The following is a 20068-nucleotide window of genomic DNA, read 5'->3' on the forward strand; positions in this document are numbered from 1 at the left end:
TCCGCAGGCGTAGATTCTGTATTGTGATACTCGCCAGTCTTACATCTACACGCATCCCAGAACTAAATCGCAGTAAGCAAGAACTGCAACTGCAATGGACTGAGATGATGAGAAGATATAATATGTATGAAAGATTTTTTGTGGCAGTTATTATTATTATTATTATTATTATTATTATTATTATTAATTTACCTATATATTTTATATGAATTAATTAAAACAATAAAAAATCCGTATGCATTTCAACTTGAAACTTTCAAGAGTAAATTTTAAATAATTAATATATGAAAGAGGGATTGAACTAGAAAATATTTAAAGCGAAAGAGACCAATAAAATAAAAATAAGACATGGAGAAGTATTTATTAGACATTAGGCCTAATATAAATCAGAAAACGTTATTGATTCTCAATTTCATCATGCTCACATATTTTTAAGTGCAGTGTTTAATTGGAATCAAAACAACAAGGAGATTTTATTAAATTTATACTAGCACAAAGCAAATGTAAAATGTTTGTATGCAGACTAAACCGTAAGTAATGTCATTAATTTCAAGGTGTTATGCTTTGAGATATTTCAAACAAAAAAGTTTAATATAATTTTCCTTGTTTTTGCTTCCTTTTTAAGATAACAATTGTTTTATCTTAAATATATCATAGCGTGTCTTGGGAAAGCCATTTAATTCCCAATGCGCTTAGTCGATTTAAAAGAGCAGTGTATTATGATAATGAATTATTGAAAGAATTTGAGTTTCGTCCTTCAAATAAATAGAAATTTGATGCGAAAAAATATATAATTTTAAAATTCCTTTTCAGAACGAAAAGTTACATTTGTTCACATCAAATGTCTACGCATTTAAAGGACAAAACTAAAATTCTTTCTATCATTTATTATCATAATATATTGTTCTCTTAAACTAACTGAGCATATTGGGAATTAAATTAATGGCTTTCCCGAAAAGAAGCTATGAAATATTTAATATATAACAACTTTTATCTCGAAAAGGAAACAAAAACGAGCAAAACTGTATTAAACTTTTTTGTTTGAAATATCTCAAAGAATAACCCCCTGAAATTAATGACATTACTTACAGTTCACCCTGTATACTCCATTGAAAAGTAGACGAGAAAGAGGTAGAACTCTCATGTCTTCTAAAGTCGTCACTACATGGAAGTGCTGTGGTCAGCCCGGAAAAGACCAGACACTTTATTTTACAGAAAACTGAGTAGGCCTAAACTCCTAGCAGGTGAAACATTTCTGCTTAGCCAAGAATTATCCAGTCCTCTTTCTGCCGCACTATTCTCTTCCTTAATGAATGTTTTAGAATTAAAATTAAGTAACAAAAAATCTGCAGCATAAATAATGCAAGATTTAACACTTCTGCGATATAGCCCGTAATATTCGATCTTCACAACATCTAAACTTGTCTCAAATGTACAGGGACATCATTTTATTTTTACTAACAATTCTAATATTAACCTGGCTATACCTTTGGATTAACGGTTGAGAACCGGAAACACCGTTTACTACCACTTTCCACGACTGGAGTTCGATGATACTGGCGTAAAATATAAACAAATCACTTTACTAGGTATAGGAGGGAAGAAAAGTAGTTCATCCATTTACATAAACAAGGAAATATCGCAATTTTGAGTTTGACAATATTTTCATTAGGTTTTTGTTTAATCAAAACACAGTACAGTATTTACAATAAGTGTTTTTACTCACGGACTGAGCTATCCATGAGGACGTATTCATTATGCAGTGTATGTTATACTGTCTACAGCACATTAGTGTATAATATAAAGAATGAAGTTAAATTGAAAGATAATCATATTACGATATTTAAACACATTTTTGAAAATGGTGACCGTTCATTTCGATACAGGCTTCAGTTCTATCGCACTATAGGCTATTGTACCAAATTACAATTACCAGTTTCGTCCTTCGTACTAGTAATCCATGTTGAAATAATTCTGTACTACTCTATAAAAGAGTACCTTACGCACTGTAAATTCAATCTTCACTTCTGCTCGATCCGAAATGATAAATTACTCAGATATGCTATCTACTGTCTGTCCAAGTGGTTTTGTCGCAGGGTCGTAGAAAGGGGGGAAATCACGTGACAATTAATTACTTAACGAGGTCCTTTTATTTAAGTTATTTTAAACAGTTGTATAATATTACGTAGACGTCCAATTCCTAACAGAAATTAATGTTGTCAGAAAAGAGCTAAGACAGCCAGCCAATAGCCTTTACAGAGGAGCGAGCAGAAGCGGGTGGGGGAAACCGGGATGCGACGTAGGCAAACGGACGACAGTACCTGTGCGAAAATATGATTCAATATTGAAAGCTCTTTCGTCACTGGAAAAGGCGAACATATTTCTGGAACGTAGCCTACTATACTCACTAACTCAGTACTGTTTACTATTACCGTAAGGCAACTTTGACTGCATTGGACGTTTACTAGTAGAGGGGGTGGGAGTGAAGTACATTAAAAACTCAGGTACAATAAAAATTGAAGTAAAAATAAAATGATGTCCCTGTATTTACTCTCAAAAATATATCGATGCATAAGTGTCCCAAATTATCGTGCCCTGAAACTTCGTGTTCCTAAGTACAGTAATTGGACATTAGAATTTACCCATGTTTATCACACTTTAAACATAGCGGAATAATATTACTTTACATGGAAGGAATTCGGTTCATTAGTGTTTGAATTATGTCCCATTCCTCCTCATTCACAAAAATACGCACGCGCACACACACAAACACACACATATACGTATACATATACATATACATACACGCATATATAAAAATACTGCACAGAGGATTTTAAACCTTAAAGAACACGGAATGTTAAATTTGCTCTCTTATCAAAATGAAAAGCTCAGCAATATGAATAAGAACTCAGTTTAGAAATAACTATCTAGAAACAGATATAGAGGAACTTTAAATTATTCTACTAACCAGTTGGCAGTTCTTTTGAGACGACGAAGAGACCTCCTTTGAAAAGTACGCATTTCCCATTGCTTTGCCAGTGGCATTTCCTTCTTGTTATTCGGCATCTTTCCCATTCAACAGAGGCATAAACTGTAAAACTCCAACGTCAGAACTCTCATCACAATTCATAGAATTCTTCACTAACAGTCTTCAGCGCTGACGATGAACGAAGATGAAAGAAAACTTCAACTGACTTAAAAAAAAACACTTTTCTTCTTTCTGCAGTAACTTTTTTTATTCATATTTACAATAGAACTGAGAATTATCATATTTTCTGAAGCCTGTGTTGTCGTCCTCATATCATTTTGAGATGCTATTTCTTTAGCGTGTTAAGCAGCCTATCTAACTGTAGCGACTTCCGCTATTGACCCGATGTCAAATGTTCAGTTTATTAACTTAATGATGAAAGCAACGTCGCTGTGTAATGTCTATATAAAGCTGTTGCTTTTATTAAGACTTTAAAATACGCATTTACATGAACGCCTCCTATGCTGCAAAGCGAAGAGGAAATGACAAATAATCTGGAAGAGCGACGATGTTACAACATCCTGTTAGTACAGTGTACTTAAAAATGTTGTCTTATTTTAATGTATTAAAATTGTCAGCTTAAAATTTGACCGCTAATTTTACAACTGAAAAGAATTCACAGAAATGTTTTACGTTGTATTTATTAAATGCAGAACTGCAAAATACTAAACCAAATTGAATAATAAATACTCAACATGTACATATTTAAAGGATTACATAGTAGAGAGACAACATCGTTTTCCGAATATAAAAGAGAGGGTTGTGAATGAAAATTATGTCGGAGTTTTTATTTCATCAAGTGCTGGTTAATTTATTTCTATAAATTGAACAAACATACTTAATCGAATAGTCACTTCGATTACATTCAATAGATATTGTTCAAAATCTTTCCAATCAAACATATCCATTCCTTCATTATCAATCTAATTTCAAAAACCTATCCGATATTCTTTTTATAAACACCCATAATTGCTTTAACAATGAACAACACCAAGAGTAGAAAAGTGGAAGGAATACAAGATAGAAAATTGATGATGGCGACAGAAAAAAGCAAGATTATTTTATTTAAAACTATCAGTTTCTCTGATGTTTTATGTATACAGGAATTTTCATATATTTTAACGTTTTATTCGTATTGAGAGAAGATAATTTCAAACAATATTAAAGATGAACTGGTAGCAGATTCGGTTTTAAATAAAATTATTTACGGAGACTGTTTAAAAAAACTAAAAACATACGTGATATTCGGAAAGTCTTTTCACCTAAGACATTACTTCGAGCAGTCAGCAATATCGCACAAAATAATTTACATAATTGCGTCAACATAGCGTAAATATTTTGGTAAGTTCAAAATAATGATACAAGAAATATCATTATTATATAAAGTGAGCTTATATCAACTATTGCCTCTACATTTGTTAATAAAACTTGTTAAAACTTACTTAACCATCTGATCAATTGATTAACCGCAACCAGTCAAGTTATCATACATTTCAAATCGATCGGAATATATACTGATTGTTACAGAAATAAGTTAAAATATTTTGACTAGTAATAGATGATATTAATACGAATTGAAAAATCATCTGCAATTCTTTCCTATTGTAGTATATCAACATAACGAGCTACAATATTTTTCAAGAGAACACAGCTCTTAAACGCCTTTGAGATTAGACCGATTGCAGAAATGATAGTGCCTTATGCTTTTTAAAAATCTACAATTAAAATCAGTTATTCTCAGATAGTTTACCTAGCATGTAAACGTAAGAGATAGTATTTAAGCTAAAAATATTACATTTTGTAATAGACAAATGCATTTTAGAAATATGTCGAAATACATAAAGAATTTCTTTTTCCTTTCATTGTCCTCTACTACGCAAACAAATATATCTGTGTATGTGTATATGCATGGAAAACCATTTTTGTTTTGTTAAGCATCTAAACATTATTGACACAAAGTTAATGAATAGTGAATATATGTTTTGCTTAACTTCTTTTTAATTGTTATAGCATCAACTGAACAAATGAGTTTTATATTATGTAAATAACGACCAATATAAAAAATGTGTATTTTCGGGTAATATATGTATATATTACCAATTTTTACTTGGTAATGTTGGATTTTATTTAAAAAGTTACTAAAAATGTGTTAAATAGTCGGAAAAGCCTAAAAGTTTCAATTAATACTTGAAATAATTAAAAAAACAAAATGGACGGACATAACCTAATCAAAACCGAATACAGTGGTTTAATGTCAACATAGTCAATGTTCGTTCCCGTTAATCTAGAATCTGATAACAGGAGTATTATTATTTGGAAAAGTACCGTTAATAAAATGCTTTATTTCAAACTAATTATATTTTTCTTACGGTTAATAGGTCTACGAGATATACGGTTATAAGTGAGGGTGCATTTCGTTAAACTGTATATCACATGCATATTTAGTAATCATAAAATTATCTGCAAAAGGTTTAGAAAACATCAAAACATAGAACTGATTACTAACAAGTTGTCATTAGTTTAACTTAAGCGAGACTGCAACAGTAGCGCCAGGAGGATCATATGAAATAGTTTCCGTGGTTCCCGGTAGGTTGTGACATTTTACAGAGATGAAAATTACTATTCCATATTACTCTAAATTTCATAAGAACCGAAGCTCTTCTATTATCGTAATAGGAAGCATGATATCATATTCATTTCATAAGAATACGATTTCAGACGTAAGAGTATCGCAAATGAAGCATTCCGACACGAAAATTAGCAGTTTTTCCTTTAAAGATTCAGAATTTGTTTCAGATCACACGAACTGGTGGAATTACTGCTGCCTACGTTCCAAAAAAAAAAACAGAAAACAAGGACAGCCAAGATCGTGATCGGCATCAGAGAGGAAATGAATAAAATAGGGCAAGCGTGGTGGTATGGATAGTAAGACTAGAATTTCTAGTAACAACACCTCTTCCATAAATTTCACGAAATTTCACGTTCTATATTATAGTTCTTTACGTAAATTCGAACATCGAGAGTAAGGAAATACATTTCAATATTAACGAATTTGTTCCACATTGTATGTTTTAAAATCGGCATTCTTTCTCTATACATATTTACACAATAACTAACAAAATGTCAACTGAATTGTACGTAACCAATTCAGTGTACTATTTTCATGAATTTCCATTCACACATATATAGATACACAGGTTTTATAGCAAATGATCATTTCAATTCAAATAAATAAAAAACTCATACGATGATACGCATTTGACTTTAAATGGAAATCTGATGTATTCTAAATGATGACTCGACACTCTTCCCACAATTCGTTAAGCGCTTTCCAACTGCTCTTAATATAGAGAAATAATAAACTACATTACATGTTTGATATAGGCCTATAAGACTATCTCTATGTTTTTCTTAACCTGTACGATTAAATTCTTCTTCCATAGAAGCTACTCTCATATCAATATGAAAACGCTGACAATTTCACATGTTAAAATATTTGTGACTCAAATAAACCAGGCACTGGACTGCAGAGACAGTACAGCTATTCTAAAAAATAATATAGCCTAATAGAAATTAATTTTCGAGTATTAAAAGTTCAAGCAGACGAAATTATGAAAAGGAATTTTGAAATAATACAAGTTTAAAGAAAAAGGAAAAGAGAAATAGAAAGTTAATCTAACATTAAGAGATAACATGGTTTACAGAAAGGCGGACATGAAGTGTCTTACGTAAACCCTATATAATCTAACACAAATTATGCTTTTAGACCTTTGTTCGTATAACTTGTGAAAAATCCATCAATAACCATAGCAAATGTTCTGTTCAAACTCAATTCCGGCAGGATAGAAAATAATCCCTGGGAAAATATAATACAAAGCGGGATAATTTAATTACCGAATAAAATACATCCTCTGGATTAAACAGAAACACAGTTCCAGAAAGTTTCTTTTGTACACAAAACAATTCTATTTCCGAACCGTAAGCATTCCTTAGTTCAGGCGCTTTTATTCTCTAAACATCAGTCCTCACGCAGTAAAGGAATGGAGGAAAACGAGGGGACGCTCTTTCACTCTTATCAATATATATATATATATATATATATATGTTTTATTTAACGACGCTCGCAACTGCAGAGGTTATATCAGCGTCGCCGGATGTGCCGGAATTTTGTCCCGCAGGAGTTCTTTTACATGCCAGTAAATCTACTGACATGAGCCTGTCACATTTAAGCACACTTAAATGCCATCGACCTGGCCCGGGATCGAACCCGCAACCTTGGGCATAGAAGGCCAGCGCTATACCAACTTGCCAACCAGGGCGACCTCTTATCAATTAATAGCTACTACATTAATGTCAGAAGAGTACTCTTATATCCAACATCTTAAATGAGGTACATTTCTTTAATCGCCTTTCGCATTACAAGCGTGAGATTAATTGCAACCAAACACATAACGAATATACATAGGCCTATACGCCTAAATATGAGAATTCAACTTGAACGTTGTTCATTTCTGTTTACCTATTTGGTTAACCATCCTGCACGACGAGCGGATATTCATCCATCTTATTTATTGCACTGCAATTATTTGAAGAGACTTGATTTTTGTTTAACTTTTAAGTTTAAAACAATATAACGTGCATTGACTATACAGGTCTACGAATTCCAAGTCATTTTACATCTTACTGTAGATTCTCTATGAACCATGCGGTAAAATAAATATACCTAAACATAATAATAATAATAATAATAATAATAATAATAATAATAATAATAATAATAATAATAATAATAATGAAATAATCAGAACTATATTTATCGCAAGACTTCCTCCTTGCGATTTTAATTACCGGTATCATACTACTTCGTAATACAGTAAATTCAATAAAACCAAGAACGTCTGCAACGCTAAATTTAACTCTCAAACACTGTACTTCAGTGTATTAACATTGACCTTATAATAATTGCAAACTTCAAAACTTAATGAGCACTCGTACTTTAAAGTAAGGTAGGTTTCCCAAATTCTGAAAAAGTCTCGATGTTGTTATTTTACTTCATTATTTCTGTTAATGAGTATAGTATTACATTCACAAGTTCGAAGACCTTCAGTCATTAAAATTAGCCTATGCCTTCCAGAAACTAATCAAAATAGGTGCTCCAACTACAACATTTTCCAATTTTCAGGACATAGCCTGAAGATATTTAGTGTTTTTTTATTTACGAATTAGACAAAAACATGATTTAAAAGAGGAAGAAAGCAATGGTACATCGGTTATAAGCGGCACAGATTAAACTGTTTGTATTGCCGCTAATGTATAGATGTCCAATTGTAACTAGTACGAGGTAAACCCTGGCGTAAGCAACCCGCAGCGCATATTATTTAAGGTCGTTTTTCCTATTTTATATGGAAAGTTATTGACCTTAGCAGAGCATGCTTGACGTGCAATATTTCCTGGTTCTATAGGCGTTTGGACACCCATGCGCTAATGAATAAGAAAATTAACAATGCTTCGAAGATTGGTTATAATTTAGATTGGGCCACCGGCGTGACTCATGCGGTAGCGCGTTTGCCTGCTGATCAGGAGTTGCGCTCGGGCGTGGGTTCGATTCCCGCTTGGGCTGATTACCTGGTTGAGTTTTTCTTAACTGTAAGACGAATGTCAGATAATCTATAGCGAATCCTCGACCTCATCTCGCCAAATGCCACCTCGCTATCACAAATTACATCGACATTAAATAACCTATTAGTTGATATAGCGTAGTTAAATAACAAAGTAAATATTCGTCTTCAGGCAAAACTGGTGAAAGGTTATCCTACTTGTTGGGGCCGATACTAAACCTGCTTCACTGATCCAACATGATAGGATTCTTCTGACTTGGGTTCACTATGAAAGACAAGACATCAAACTGATAACGGACAAGCATCCATCACCAACGCAAGATTCGAATGTGCAACTGCATCTTCCACAAAGCTGTACTATAGCTATACCTAGTTGTTGTGTGCATTAAGACTGCTAAAATATTAAATACAGATGTACAATAACTGCTTATTACTTTGAGTGTTAATGAGACAGCATGATGCATCACGGACTCATGCAATGACATCACTACGACAACAGTTCAAACGTAGGCCTATTAATAAAATAATTCAAATCCGTTGAAATACTGGAATCGATATTTCCATTATTCAGTACTTTCTCCAGTTTTATTAACATGGAGAAAGTAAAACCAAACTTTGTTGCTAACAAATTATTATACACTGAAACCGCTGTAATCTGTTAATGGACCAACAGTAGTGGATTTAATGTTGTTAAAATGCTATCAATCATAGCTATTGTTGTAGTCTGCAGTTGAAAAAAAATTGTTTTATTTAACGACGCTCGCAACTACCGAGGTTATATCAGCGTCGCCGGTGTGCCGGAATTTTGTCCCGCAGGAGTTCTTTGACATTCCAGTAAATCTACTGATACGAACTTATCGCATCAACTTGGGCCGGGATCGAAACCGCAACTTCGGGCACAGAAGGTCAGCACTCTACCGACAGCGCAACCCAGGTCGACTCTGCAGTTGAAAATGTAACACCTCAATAGGCATTGTTAAAAACTTGTGTGTGTATGTGAGTGTGTGAGGTTCATGGACAGCGAATGATCATATGGCACTGCATCAATGAACGGCTGAAAATAGGAACACGTCGCCTAATTATTATGAATGCAGTAAAATAAATACAAAGTAAATGGAAATGTGGAAAAGCCATGTAGATCTAATGACAGGAATATCTGATTGCCTTTAAAACGATGATCAGTGATTACGTAAATAATTCCACCAGTCGTAACGGCGAAAATCGACTTTTGAAAATAATATGACAATGATACAGAGATGTGTCCATAGAAAAACGTACGCCAAAGGATAAAAAGTTTATTGTTGTTGTTGTTTAGTCAACTGTCCGAAGACAGGTTTGAACCTCATTAACACCAATAAGAAATCACTCAAGAGGCAACTAGGCCAGGAGATAATAATAATGATAATAATAATAATAATAATAATAATAATTATTATTATTATTATTATTATTATTATTATTATTATTATTATTATTATTATTGTCTGCGTATGATAATGTCCCTATAGCCAAATTATGGACAGCCATAAACATGAGAATCAAAGAAGTTCTCAGTCAAGCCACACAAAATTTATATGATGGATGTAAATCTAAAATCAAAATTGGCAATAAATTATCTGATTGTTTTTATGACAAATAAATGTCTCCGTCAAGGGTACAGTTTAACACCAACGTTGTTTAAAATCTATGTGCATGATGTTTTAAAAAATTGGAGAAGAAAAATGTTCAAATATTTATAATAATAGAACATTGTATACTCTATATTTTGCTGATGATCAGTAAAGTTATTACTGGCCCAAACTTATGATGATTTAGAATATATGACAAGAAAATTGATAGATGAATGTAATAACTGTGGATTAGCATTGAATACGAAGAAAACAAAATATTTATCAATTGGTGAACGAAGGTAAAATTTGATTTGGAGAAATTAGATAGTCTTGTAAAGAAGTAACATATCCGGGATTTAAAATAAATAAAGATGGAAATTATGGAGACAAAATAAGAAATAGAAATAATAACGCACAATTTGCAATTGCTTGCCTAAATGGTACATTATGGGATAAAAATATCAGTAAAAAAACTAAAATTGTCATATAATACAATAATTAAGAGCATTACAACTAAAGATAGGAATTTATACCACAACATGTGGATATTAAGTTAGTTGTGCTTAGATTGTCATTACGTCATGAATGGCGTGAAGCCTGAGTATGGCCAGGTTACAATTGAAATGTGTTGTGTATCGCAGCAATTGAATGGGGATATATTTTTCGTGCGTAGGGTTCAGCGTTGTGTTCCGACAATTGGTTTGTTTACATTGCACTGCGATTCGTTAATTGGTTAACCACATAAAGCTGCGATCTCATCCTGCTTATACCACGGCAGAGTTCCCTAACAGGTTCCCATGTACCTGCATTGCTAGCTACGCTCACTCTCTCTTTCAACAACGAACACACTATGCATACCTAACCTTGTAGTCTCTATGGGCAAATTCTTATCTTTAATTATAACTTACGGAGCAAAACTTCGGTCATTACAAGTAATAACAATGCAATACATTCAGACAACTGAAATGGATTTTTAAGAACAGCAAGAATTTCAAGAAAAGACAAAATTAGAAACTCAATTATACGAAAAAAGATGAAAGTTCAAGATACAATTTTAGACTAGTACATCAAAACACAGCAGATAAAATGATATGGCCACGTTCAGCAGATGGAAGAAGAACGTCTGTCAAAATGTAGGCTATATCGGAGTGAAAATCTGAAGGAAGAAGGTGCAGGGGAAGATCTAATGTTTCCTGGAGCCAAGATATTTACGACACCATGAAGGAAATACAACTGCAGATTGGAGATTGGATGAATAGAAGACTATGGCTATTAGGATTTGGAAGATTTCGGCATTAGAAAACCGATAAAAATATTCGATCCTTTGACTGGTTCCGTCCTCACACTTTTGACGATTTTGAATCAATGTTACCAATTCACAAGTAGCGGACTTAATCGTTGCAGTCGCTTTGAACATAAGACAAATACAGACTAAGGAGCGCACACGGTCTTTAGGATATAGAATCGAACCGGATTCACTGGAGTTGTAACTAGAAACACTATAGCTTGTGCTACAGAGGAAGACACGAAGGAAAAAATGAAGTTGATATTTTGTATGAAAATTACAGCAATCGTGATCAAGTTATACAATCACCATAATTCATTTGAGGATAGTCTAAGATAACAACAATGCAGGTTGATATTGGTATAGAATGGCAATGATATGTACGCCAGACGTCAAAATTCAGAGATAATTAAATTGCTGTTGTAGTCTATATTGCACCATTAACAAAAACAAAAACATGCATCATATTGTCAAGCACATTACTATACAATAATGAAATAAGGTTTAAAACCACGACAACACAAGATATACACAAATTTTGAAATTTCCTTAAAACATCCTATTTTGACAATGAGACATGAGAAAAGTCATATGATCACGACAACTCGTACATTATTTACCAAAATAGGCTACTTGCCATTCATGTCGAACTATGTAAACCTTATTAGCGTTTGTCGAAAAGAGAACTCTTGAGAATTATTTACTGCCAAGTGCCATGCTAATGTACTCGTATAATTTCTTCGCAAATATGTCGAAATTCTTGGAATTTCAAATTTAAAAACAAAATGACGTTAAGAATCTTTCTCATAGCCTGATAAAAGTCAAATATATTGAATTAATTAAACAGAACAGAAATTCTAAGAATTAACTTTTTTATCTTAATAGAACATGAAAAACGTATTTCTATGCTGGGGCCTAATTTAAAAGGGCCAAAACAGTTTCACCGTGATTCAGATTGCAATAACGGCAATGTCGAAATTACATTAATTTAAACCGACTACAAATCCACAAAAATTATATGAAATTAAAGCATGAATTCTCGATTAACCGCTTTAAATGCTTCTCATGATATGATATTACTTTTCCAAACCCAAATGCGGTTAGACTAGAGGGACAAGTCTGCAATAACAATCTACGTCTCTTCACTATTTAGTAGCGATGGCATAATAGATCAAGATTCTATAGTTCATATTTTGGTTTCAAAATAATGCACAATACGAAAAACATTTCAAAAGATATGTCACATATTTAAATTTAAATATAAACTTATAGTCGGAATTAAAAAAATACAAATACTTCCGGTCAATCGCTACAGTAGATTTTATTCGGCAATATTGAATGAAAATATTATTTTACAATGATTCAGATACATAAAGACACCGCAATCAGTTATCAATAGTCAACATAACGCATCGTTTAAATTGTTTTGTCAATGGCAGTTCTACCTTACACACTAGTGCGAAAATAGGCAACGTATTAAAATTCACGAAGCAAACTGTACACTGCGACAATGTTTAAATATGTTGAACAGTCTAGAATTCAGAGACGCAATTATCCATGACATCACATGTCCGTCTGTAGAGGATAACGCTTCTCATATGACATACTTCAGGGTTTAGAAGAAATAAACTATCAAAAAATAACAGCACCACTAAACACACGAGTAGGCTATATAATCAATGAATTAGAATTTCGCGATTCAATATCTGTACGTCATTAAATTATTGCAGAGGAATAACATTTTTAATAAATGTTCATGTCTTCAGCTGATCACTCTTTTATTATGATGCACATTCTATATTCTAACAACGCATCTACTGTCACAAAAACAACACACGAGTTAACAATGTCACAGAAGCACATCACAATTCCATCACGCTGTCCCCGCGAGACAATACTGAGCGAGTCATCAGTGGTGGTCCAGAAGATGCGAGGCTACAACAAGTGGTATAAATAAAGCAGCAATGCAACAGCAACCGAGTTCTCACACCGTGGACCGCAGTTTGTAACTCTTTTCATACCGCTAGTGAAGGCTGATTTTTGACACTAATAAGTTCAAGTTGGTGATATCATAATTTGAAAAGTAAATTTCCACATCAAAAACTTTCAAGATAGCATAATCATAATCAATAATTTTATGTATCCTAAGTTACATTTTCCTCATAGCATATTTATATTACTGATGGCTTACTTAACTATTTTGTCTTCAAATAAAATTCACCACAGTCAGCAGAAAGTCCCTATGTCTCCAGTAATTACCTAAATATATAACAGATATCCATTTGAAAAACGATGCCATTTCTAGGCATTGTATGTTTAGAAAAATATATATTTTAAACTCATAAATGGTTTCAGAGTCTAAAGTTTGATCACACTAATCGTGAAAAATGGCACAATGTAATGAAGTTGTTGCCTATCTTGCTTAAAACATGTTTTAAAACATAAAATCTAAGATAATTGACTAAATTGCGAAAAAAAAAAAAGTGTGTGGCATCAGTCAGAATGACATTTTAAACGGTCAACTGTATGGTTTAGGTACTGGTAATTGTTATTTTCTTAACTGGTTTATCAAATGCGATGTTTATCTAGCGTCTGAGTGAAATGAAGGTGATAATACCAGCGAAATGAGTCCAGGATCCAGCGCCGAAATTTACCCAGCATTTTCTATTAATGGACTGAAGGAAAATACCAGAAAAAAATGCAACCAGTTAAATTGGTCCCTACCAGGATTTGAACCCGAGACCGCCTCGTTTAACGGTGAGACATGCTAACCGTTACTCCATAGCGCTGGATGATAATTGCTAAATATGATTAATATTATATTTAAGGTATGTTATTAACTTATAATTGTATAACATAAGGGTAACATTTCCACCAGTTACCCGCGTAGTTCAGATAGTATTGCGATTGCATGGCGATCCGGGATTGCGGTCGGGCGTGGGTTCTATTTCCGCTTGGGTTCATTATCTGGTTGGTTTTTTCCGAAGATTTCCCAAAGTGTAAGGCGAATGCCAGGTAATTCTATGACGAATTCTCTCTCGCTGGCCTTCTATGTCCAAGGTTGCGGGTTCGATCCCGGGCCAGGTCGATGGCATTTAAGTGTGCTTAAATGCGACAGGCTCATGTCAGTAGATTTACTGGCATGTAAAAAGACCAGCACATCCGGCGACGCTGATATAACCTCTGTAGTTGCGAGCGTCGTTAAATAAAACATAAGAAGATGACGAATTCTCGGCTTCATTTCGTCAATCTATCATCAATTTAATCGACGTGAAGTAACCGAGTTGTTGATACAGCGTCGTTAAATAAACAACTACAGATAGTTTTATCGAATTAAGTACTTCTATACAAACATTCACTTTTATGTTTCTGTTGAAATATTAGATGACCCGTGCGAATAAATCTCATAATCTTGATATACAAAGCATACATTTTATCTTTCTACGCTCGCATATGGGCAGCTGCGATGTGCACTGTCGCTTCCAATCTGCTTTCCGCGAGCGTATAAATATAAAATTTATGCACTGTACTGTAGAAAAGAAACCGTAAATGGTGGTCACTCACTCTCAGTGACTGGACTCACCCAACTAACAGTAATTTAAACAGTACAATATCTTCAGAGCTGTCATAAATTTCTGCGGAAACAACTTGCCTGTGTGGTCGAGAAGTGTCAAATTTTGATGATTTACATTTATATTTACTGGTCTTCCGATTGCTAATAATTATTTTTTTATTTGTTATGATAAGAGAAGTGTCAAATTTTTATGATTTTAATGGTTTAATTTATTTACTCATCTTACGATGTCGAATCATTATTTTTACTTTATTTGTAAAAAAATAAGGGAGGTGTCAATTAATGTTGATGATTTCAATGTTTTTGTTTATTTACTCATCTTCCATTTTCTTAAATTTGGTATCATCTAATTTTTAAAAGTATTTCAAAATGCATTTAAAATAAATTTAGGGATACTGTCATTTGCAACAGCTTATCCTCTTGTTAGAAAACATATTTTGTGATATGTAAGTTATAATTACAGTATATAGTGTGACAGTACAAGAAATCAATAACGCAGATGTAATGTCCTAGGTGGAATCCTAACATCGTGCTCACAACATACCTCACAACTCCTGCATATAATTTTTTCCAAAGTCAAGTTGTACAAGCACCGCCACACAAGATGAAGCAGGTGTACACAGAGATACATAAATACTTCCGGTCAAGTCTAAACATGGATTACATAACATCACGATGGCTGAAACCACTTGGAAATTGGTCATATTACTAAACCAAACTGCTTAATTTCTTGATATTCAATTTCATTTCAGTAAATTAGTTTCCTTCTCTCCCTGGAGACTTCTGTAAGTCAATAACCAACGAGTGGATACGAAGTGGAATAGATCACTTTCGTCGTATTTAGCAAAGTGAAACAACAAATAATCCCAACAATATTTGCCACTGATACGAGCCTCTCGATATCGGCAGAAGTCAGTAACCAAGAACAAAAAATAATTTAGGTAGTTTTGACTATTTCTCTGACTTAATTGCAATACAAATAAATATATAGAAATCTTGAAAAAGTACCCAATGGTTTTACATGTAAATAAAAGGAAAAAGATAAGACTGAAGACAAGACAAGAAAAGAGAAAATGTATTATTTTAAACTAATTTCTATATTTAGGCCTACTGCTACCTAACTTTAAAAACTTTATTTCCTTGTTGTTTCTTCACATATGCGCATATAGGACTTCCACACTTTCTTGCATTATATTAATTATAATATGGAAAATATGGTCTGAATTATTATATTATATTATATTATATTATATTATATTATATTATATTATATTATATTATATTATATTATATTATATTATATTATATTAATTCTGACAAGTACACAATCGAATCAGAAATACCATGTCGGACTTCCTTGTGACAAATCTCAGTTTATACATAAAAAAAAGTCTTCCAATTACGTACAGACGAACAACCGGAACTATTTAAGAAATATGCGTGACTGTAACTCGCATAAAGAGCTGATAGTGGAGATGTTTTTCAACATAACCCTTAATAAATTCCAGAAAATGAAACAGGGTAACCGGAATCCTTAATAAAAACCAACAGTACCAGAGGCAACACATCTGCTTCACATATCTCCATTATAGAGCGAAGGGTTCGTCACATGTGACATTACAGCCCACACATAACACGCGGTCCACATATAACTTGTCACTTGTCTTCAATTCGTAACCACGCACCCTTCTGGTACAGGGCGTTTCAAAATCTGAGAACATTATGTAATATGTAACATAATTTAATTTAGGTAATAAATAAGTGAGCAAACGGAAGATTTAAAAGCGATGATGTGAAGTGATGGCAGTACCTGTATACAGTACGCGTATGGAGTGATAAATGAATTAAAAATTAAATGAAAACAGTAAAATCTAATCATCTGAGATGGGATCTTTGAGAGCTCTTACAGGCTCTACTCATATGGATCAAAAGAGGGAAAATGGATATTTTAAATCCTAATGAATATATCCATAATCGCCAAATACATAGTACCGTGTCCCGCTCGAAACACCAATAAAAAATATTTAAAACTAGCCATGTGCACTGTACAGCTGAAAGTCTCGTGTGTTCTTTGGTTAGCAGAAACAAAATCTGTGAAGTATGTTCAACGCCGATATCGACGGGAATACATCCCATTCCTGACTATAAAAGAATAATGGCCTGGGATGCAAACTTGAAGCAAACAGGAAGCTTGTTGTCGAACAGTGATGCTAAGAAAACAATTTCTGAGAACACTGAACTCATACGAAGCTCCTTTACAAGAAGCCCAAGAAAATAAATCGAAAAGCAAGTTTGCAACTCCAGATTCCTTGCAGTATTGTTCATAATGTTCTACCCAAAAGGCTCGTCTTCGAGCATACAAAATTCAAATCCTACAGCAGATCAAGCTCGGTGATAAAGATAAGAGGCTAAATTTTGCTGCGTTTTGGAAAAAATTGACGAAAACACTCGTACTTAGATCATGCGTGTGTCTCTGACGAGTCAACTTTCCACGTATCAGGAAAAGTCAACTGACACAATTGCAGAATCTGTGGAAGTGAGAATCCGTCTGTGTTGTTTCAGCATGAACGCGATTCACCCAAAGTTATGTCTGGTGCAGTTTATAGTAAGATCGTGTGATAGGTCCCTTCTTTTTTGGTGAACCCAAAGTGACTGGTTCAATCTATCTAGATATGTTGGAGTTGTATGTCGTGGCCACAGCTTCTGCTGTGGGTGGGTGAGTAACCATTTATCAGCAATAAGGCGCTCCACCTCACTTCGCATTGGAGGTACGCAAGTTTCTTAATGACAATTTTCCCAGACAGTGGAGTGGCAGAGACCCCGAGACAATGGCTTGGCCGCCAAGTCACCATGTCTATCACCCTTAGATTTTTTTCTATGGAGATTCGTCAAGGATCAAGTATATAGAACACCAGTGGCTGACCTCGATGATTTGAAGCTCAGAATCCACCTTGCGATTCAAAATGTCACTATTGATATGCTGAGGAACACCTGTAGAGAGGTGGAAAGCAGGCTCGACATTTGCCTTGCTATAAATGGGTGTCATGTTGAAGTGCATTGAAATTGCAACTCTTTAGGTATTAGAAAATATTAACAGTTTAGAGCTATGGACTTTTATTTTTTTAAGCGGGACACGGTGTATAAACAAGTGCGAAGGATGTCAGAATGTTTATAATTATAACCCAAATGGATACAGAATAAGAGGACAACCTATAACTAGTTGGAATGACCAATTTCAGATCTCATGAAGTCGAGCGTAAGGTCTAATGACTGTAATGATGGTAGAGGTGGTGATGATGATGAACAAGCAAGAGATTAAATTGAGTGAGTGAGTGAGTGAGTGAGTGAGTGAGTGAGTGGGCGAGTGGGTGAGTGGGTGGGTGGGTGAGTGAGTGGACGGATAGTGGGTGGGAAACTGTGTGCGTAGGTGAATTAATGGATGGACACATAAAAATATAAGTAAAATAAAATAAATAAATAAATGGAATGAATGAATGATTAAAATACTTCAACGCTTGACGTTATATGCCTGTGGTGGTGGCGGCGGCGGTGGTGGTGATGGTGAACGCGGTTCGAATAACATAAGGTAAATATTACGTTAAGTCTGTACCTTTGGTAAAATACATTCGTACCATTTGCGGGAATCGATCTGCAATCGTGTTCCGCTAATTACCGCAATAATTTTCTGACAACAGTTCAAATAGAAATTAACTACAATGTAACTGAAAGGATTTTCAATGTAATATTTATTCCATGATGACGCAGAATTTCTGCACTGAAATATCATTTGTACTTCGGTACATCGTAATATGTAATATTTATTAACAAAAAGTTAGAATTAAAAAAAAATCTGAATAAGATGTACAAGGACTATTTATATTTTATTGTGCTCATTAGCAAAACCATGTGACGAAAGTATATACAGTCAAATGTCATTTTAAGAAATTTCTAGGAACCCTGTCATCATTTTCGTTATACTGAAAGTTCGTTATACTGGAATATTATCCATACCTGTGGAGTAACGGTTAGCGCGTGTGGCCGCGAAACCAGGTGGCCCGGGTTCGATTTCCAGTTGAGGCAAGTTATCTGGATGAGGTTTATTCCGGAGTTTTCCCTCAACCTAATATGAGCAAATGCTGGGTAACTATCGGTGCTGGACCCCGCACTCATTTCACCGGCATTATCACCTTCATCTCATTCAGATGCTAAATAACCTAAGATGTTGATAAAGCGTCGTAAAATAACCACTAAAATATAAAAAATACTGTAATATTGATCAATGCCACTTTTTACACTAATGTCATAATTCTATGTTTCACTTTGAGAAAAGTCTGAATTTTTTTCTGAACTGAACATTTTAGAATTTGATTCTTCTAGATAATTTATAATAACACTTGCACTTTTTGTCACATCCTCTGGAAAAGTTTTTTGTCCAGCCAAAAATAGCCATAAATCATTAGCAACATTTACAGCTTCGGCAAGAGACTTTTTTTCACTATATTCTCACATACAGATTCTTCATCACTTAAACTCACACAACCTTCTTCTTGCATTACTGACAATGTCTCCTTCTGTAACCTCCTTTTCAACACACTGCACTATAGATATCAATGAAATCTTCTGGTTTCACGTCTATAGGTGTGTTATTCTTCTCACATATTTGTCTCCAAACAAACCAGTTCGTTGTAATGATCATATATCACGAAGGGGACATTTTTATTTTCGTTGTAGTGAAATGTTCGTACAATTTAAATACTAATTTGACATGGAACCTTATACAGTTAAGGAAGGAGAATACAATTGTTTTCGTCGTACTGACGAATTCGTTAAACTGGCGTTCGTTAAAAGATTTAACTGTAATAAATATTCAAATAAACGATACTACACAGAGCATGTACAATTTATTTTGCCGCAGCTGTACCCGCCCAAACTAATGAGAGTGGTCAGATA

At 33.9% G+C, this 20068-nt stretch overlaps 1 protein-coding gene across 3 annotated transcripts in view; it reads right to left on the reverse strand.

Annotated features, from left to right (window-relative positions):
* Positions 1-20068, reverse strand: part of LOC138698040 (colorectal mutant cancer protein) — a 485405-nt gene that overhangs the window by 435365 nt on the left and 29972 nt on the right. The window contains exon 1 of one of the 3 annotated variants that reach the window (XM_069823719.1): positions 2972-4102. The exons of the other annotated variants lie outside the window; for them this stretch is intronic. Within the exon in view, the coding sequence (XP_069679820.1) occupies positions 2972-3078 (107 nt within the window). The 5' untranslated portion in view covers positions 3079-4102. Of the gene's footprint in view, positions 1-2971; positions 4103-20068 lie in introns of those variants that run through there. 3 annotated transcript variants of the gene reach the window in all.

The sequence above is a fragment of the Periplaneta americana genome, chromosome 4 (assembly GCF_040183065.1).
Source record: "Periplaneta americana isolate PAMFEO1 chromosome 4, P.americana_PAMFEO1_priV1, whole genome shotgun sequence".
NCBI lineage: Eukaryota > Metazoa > Arthropoda > Insecta > Blattodea > Blattidae > Periplaneta > Periplaneta americana.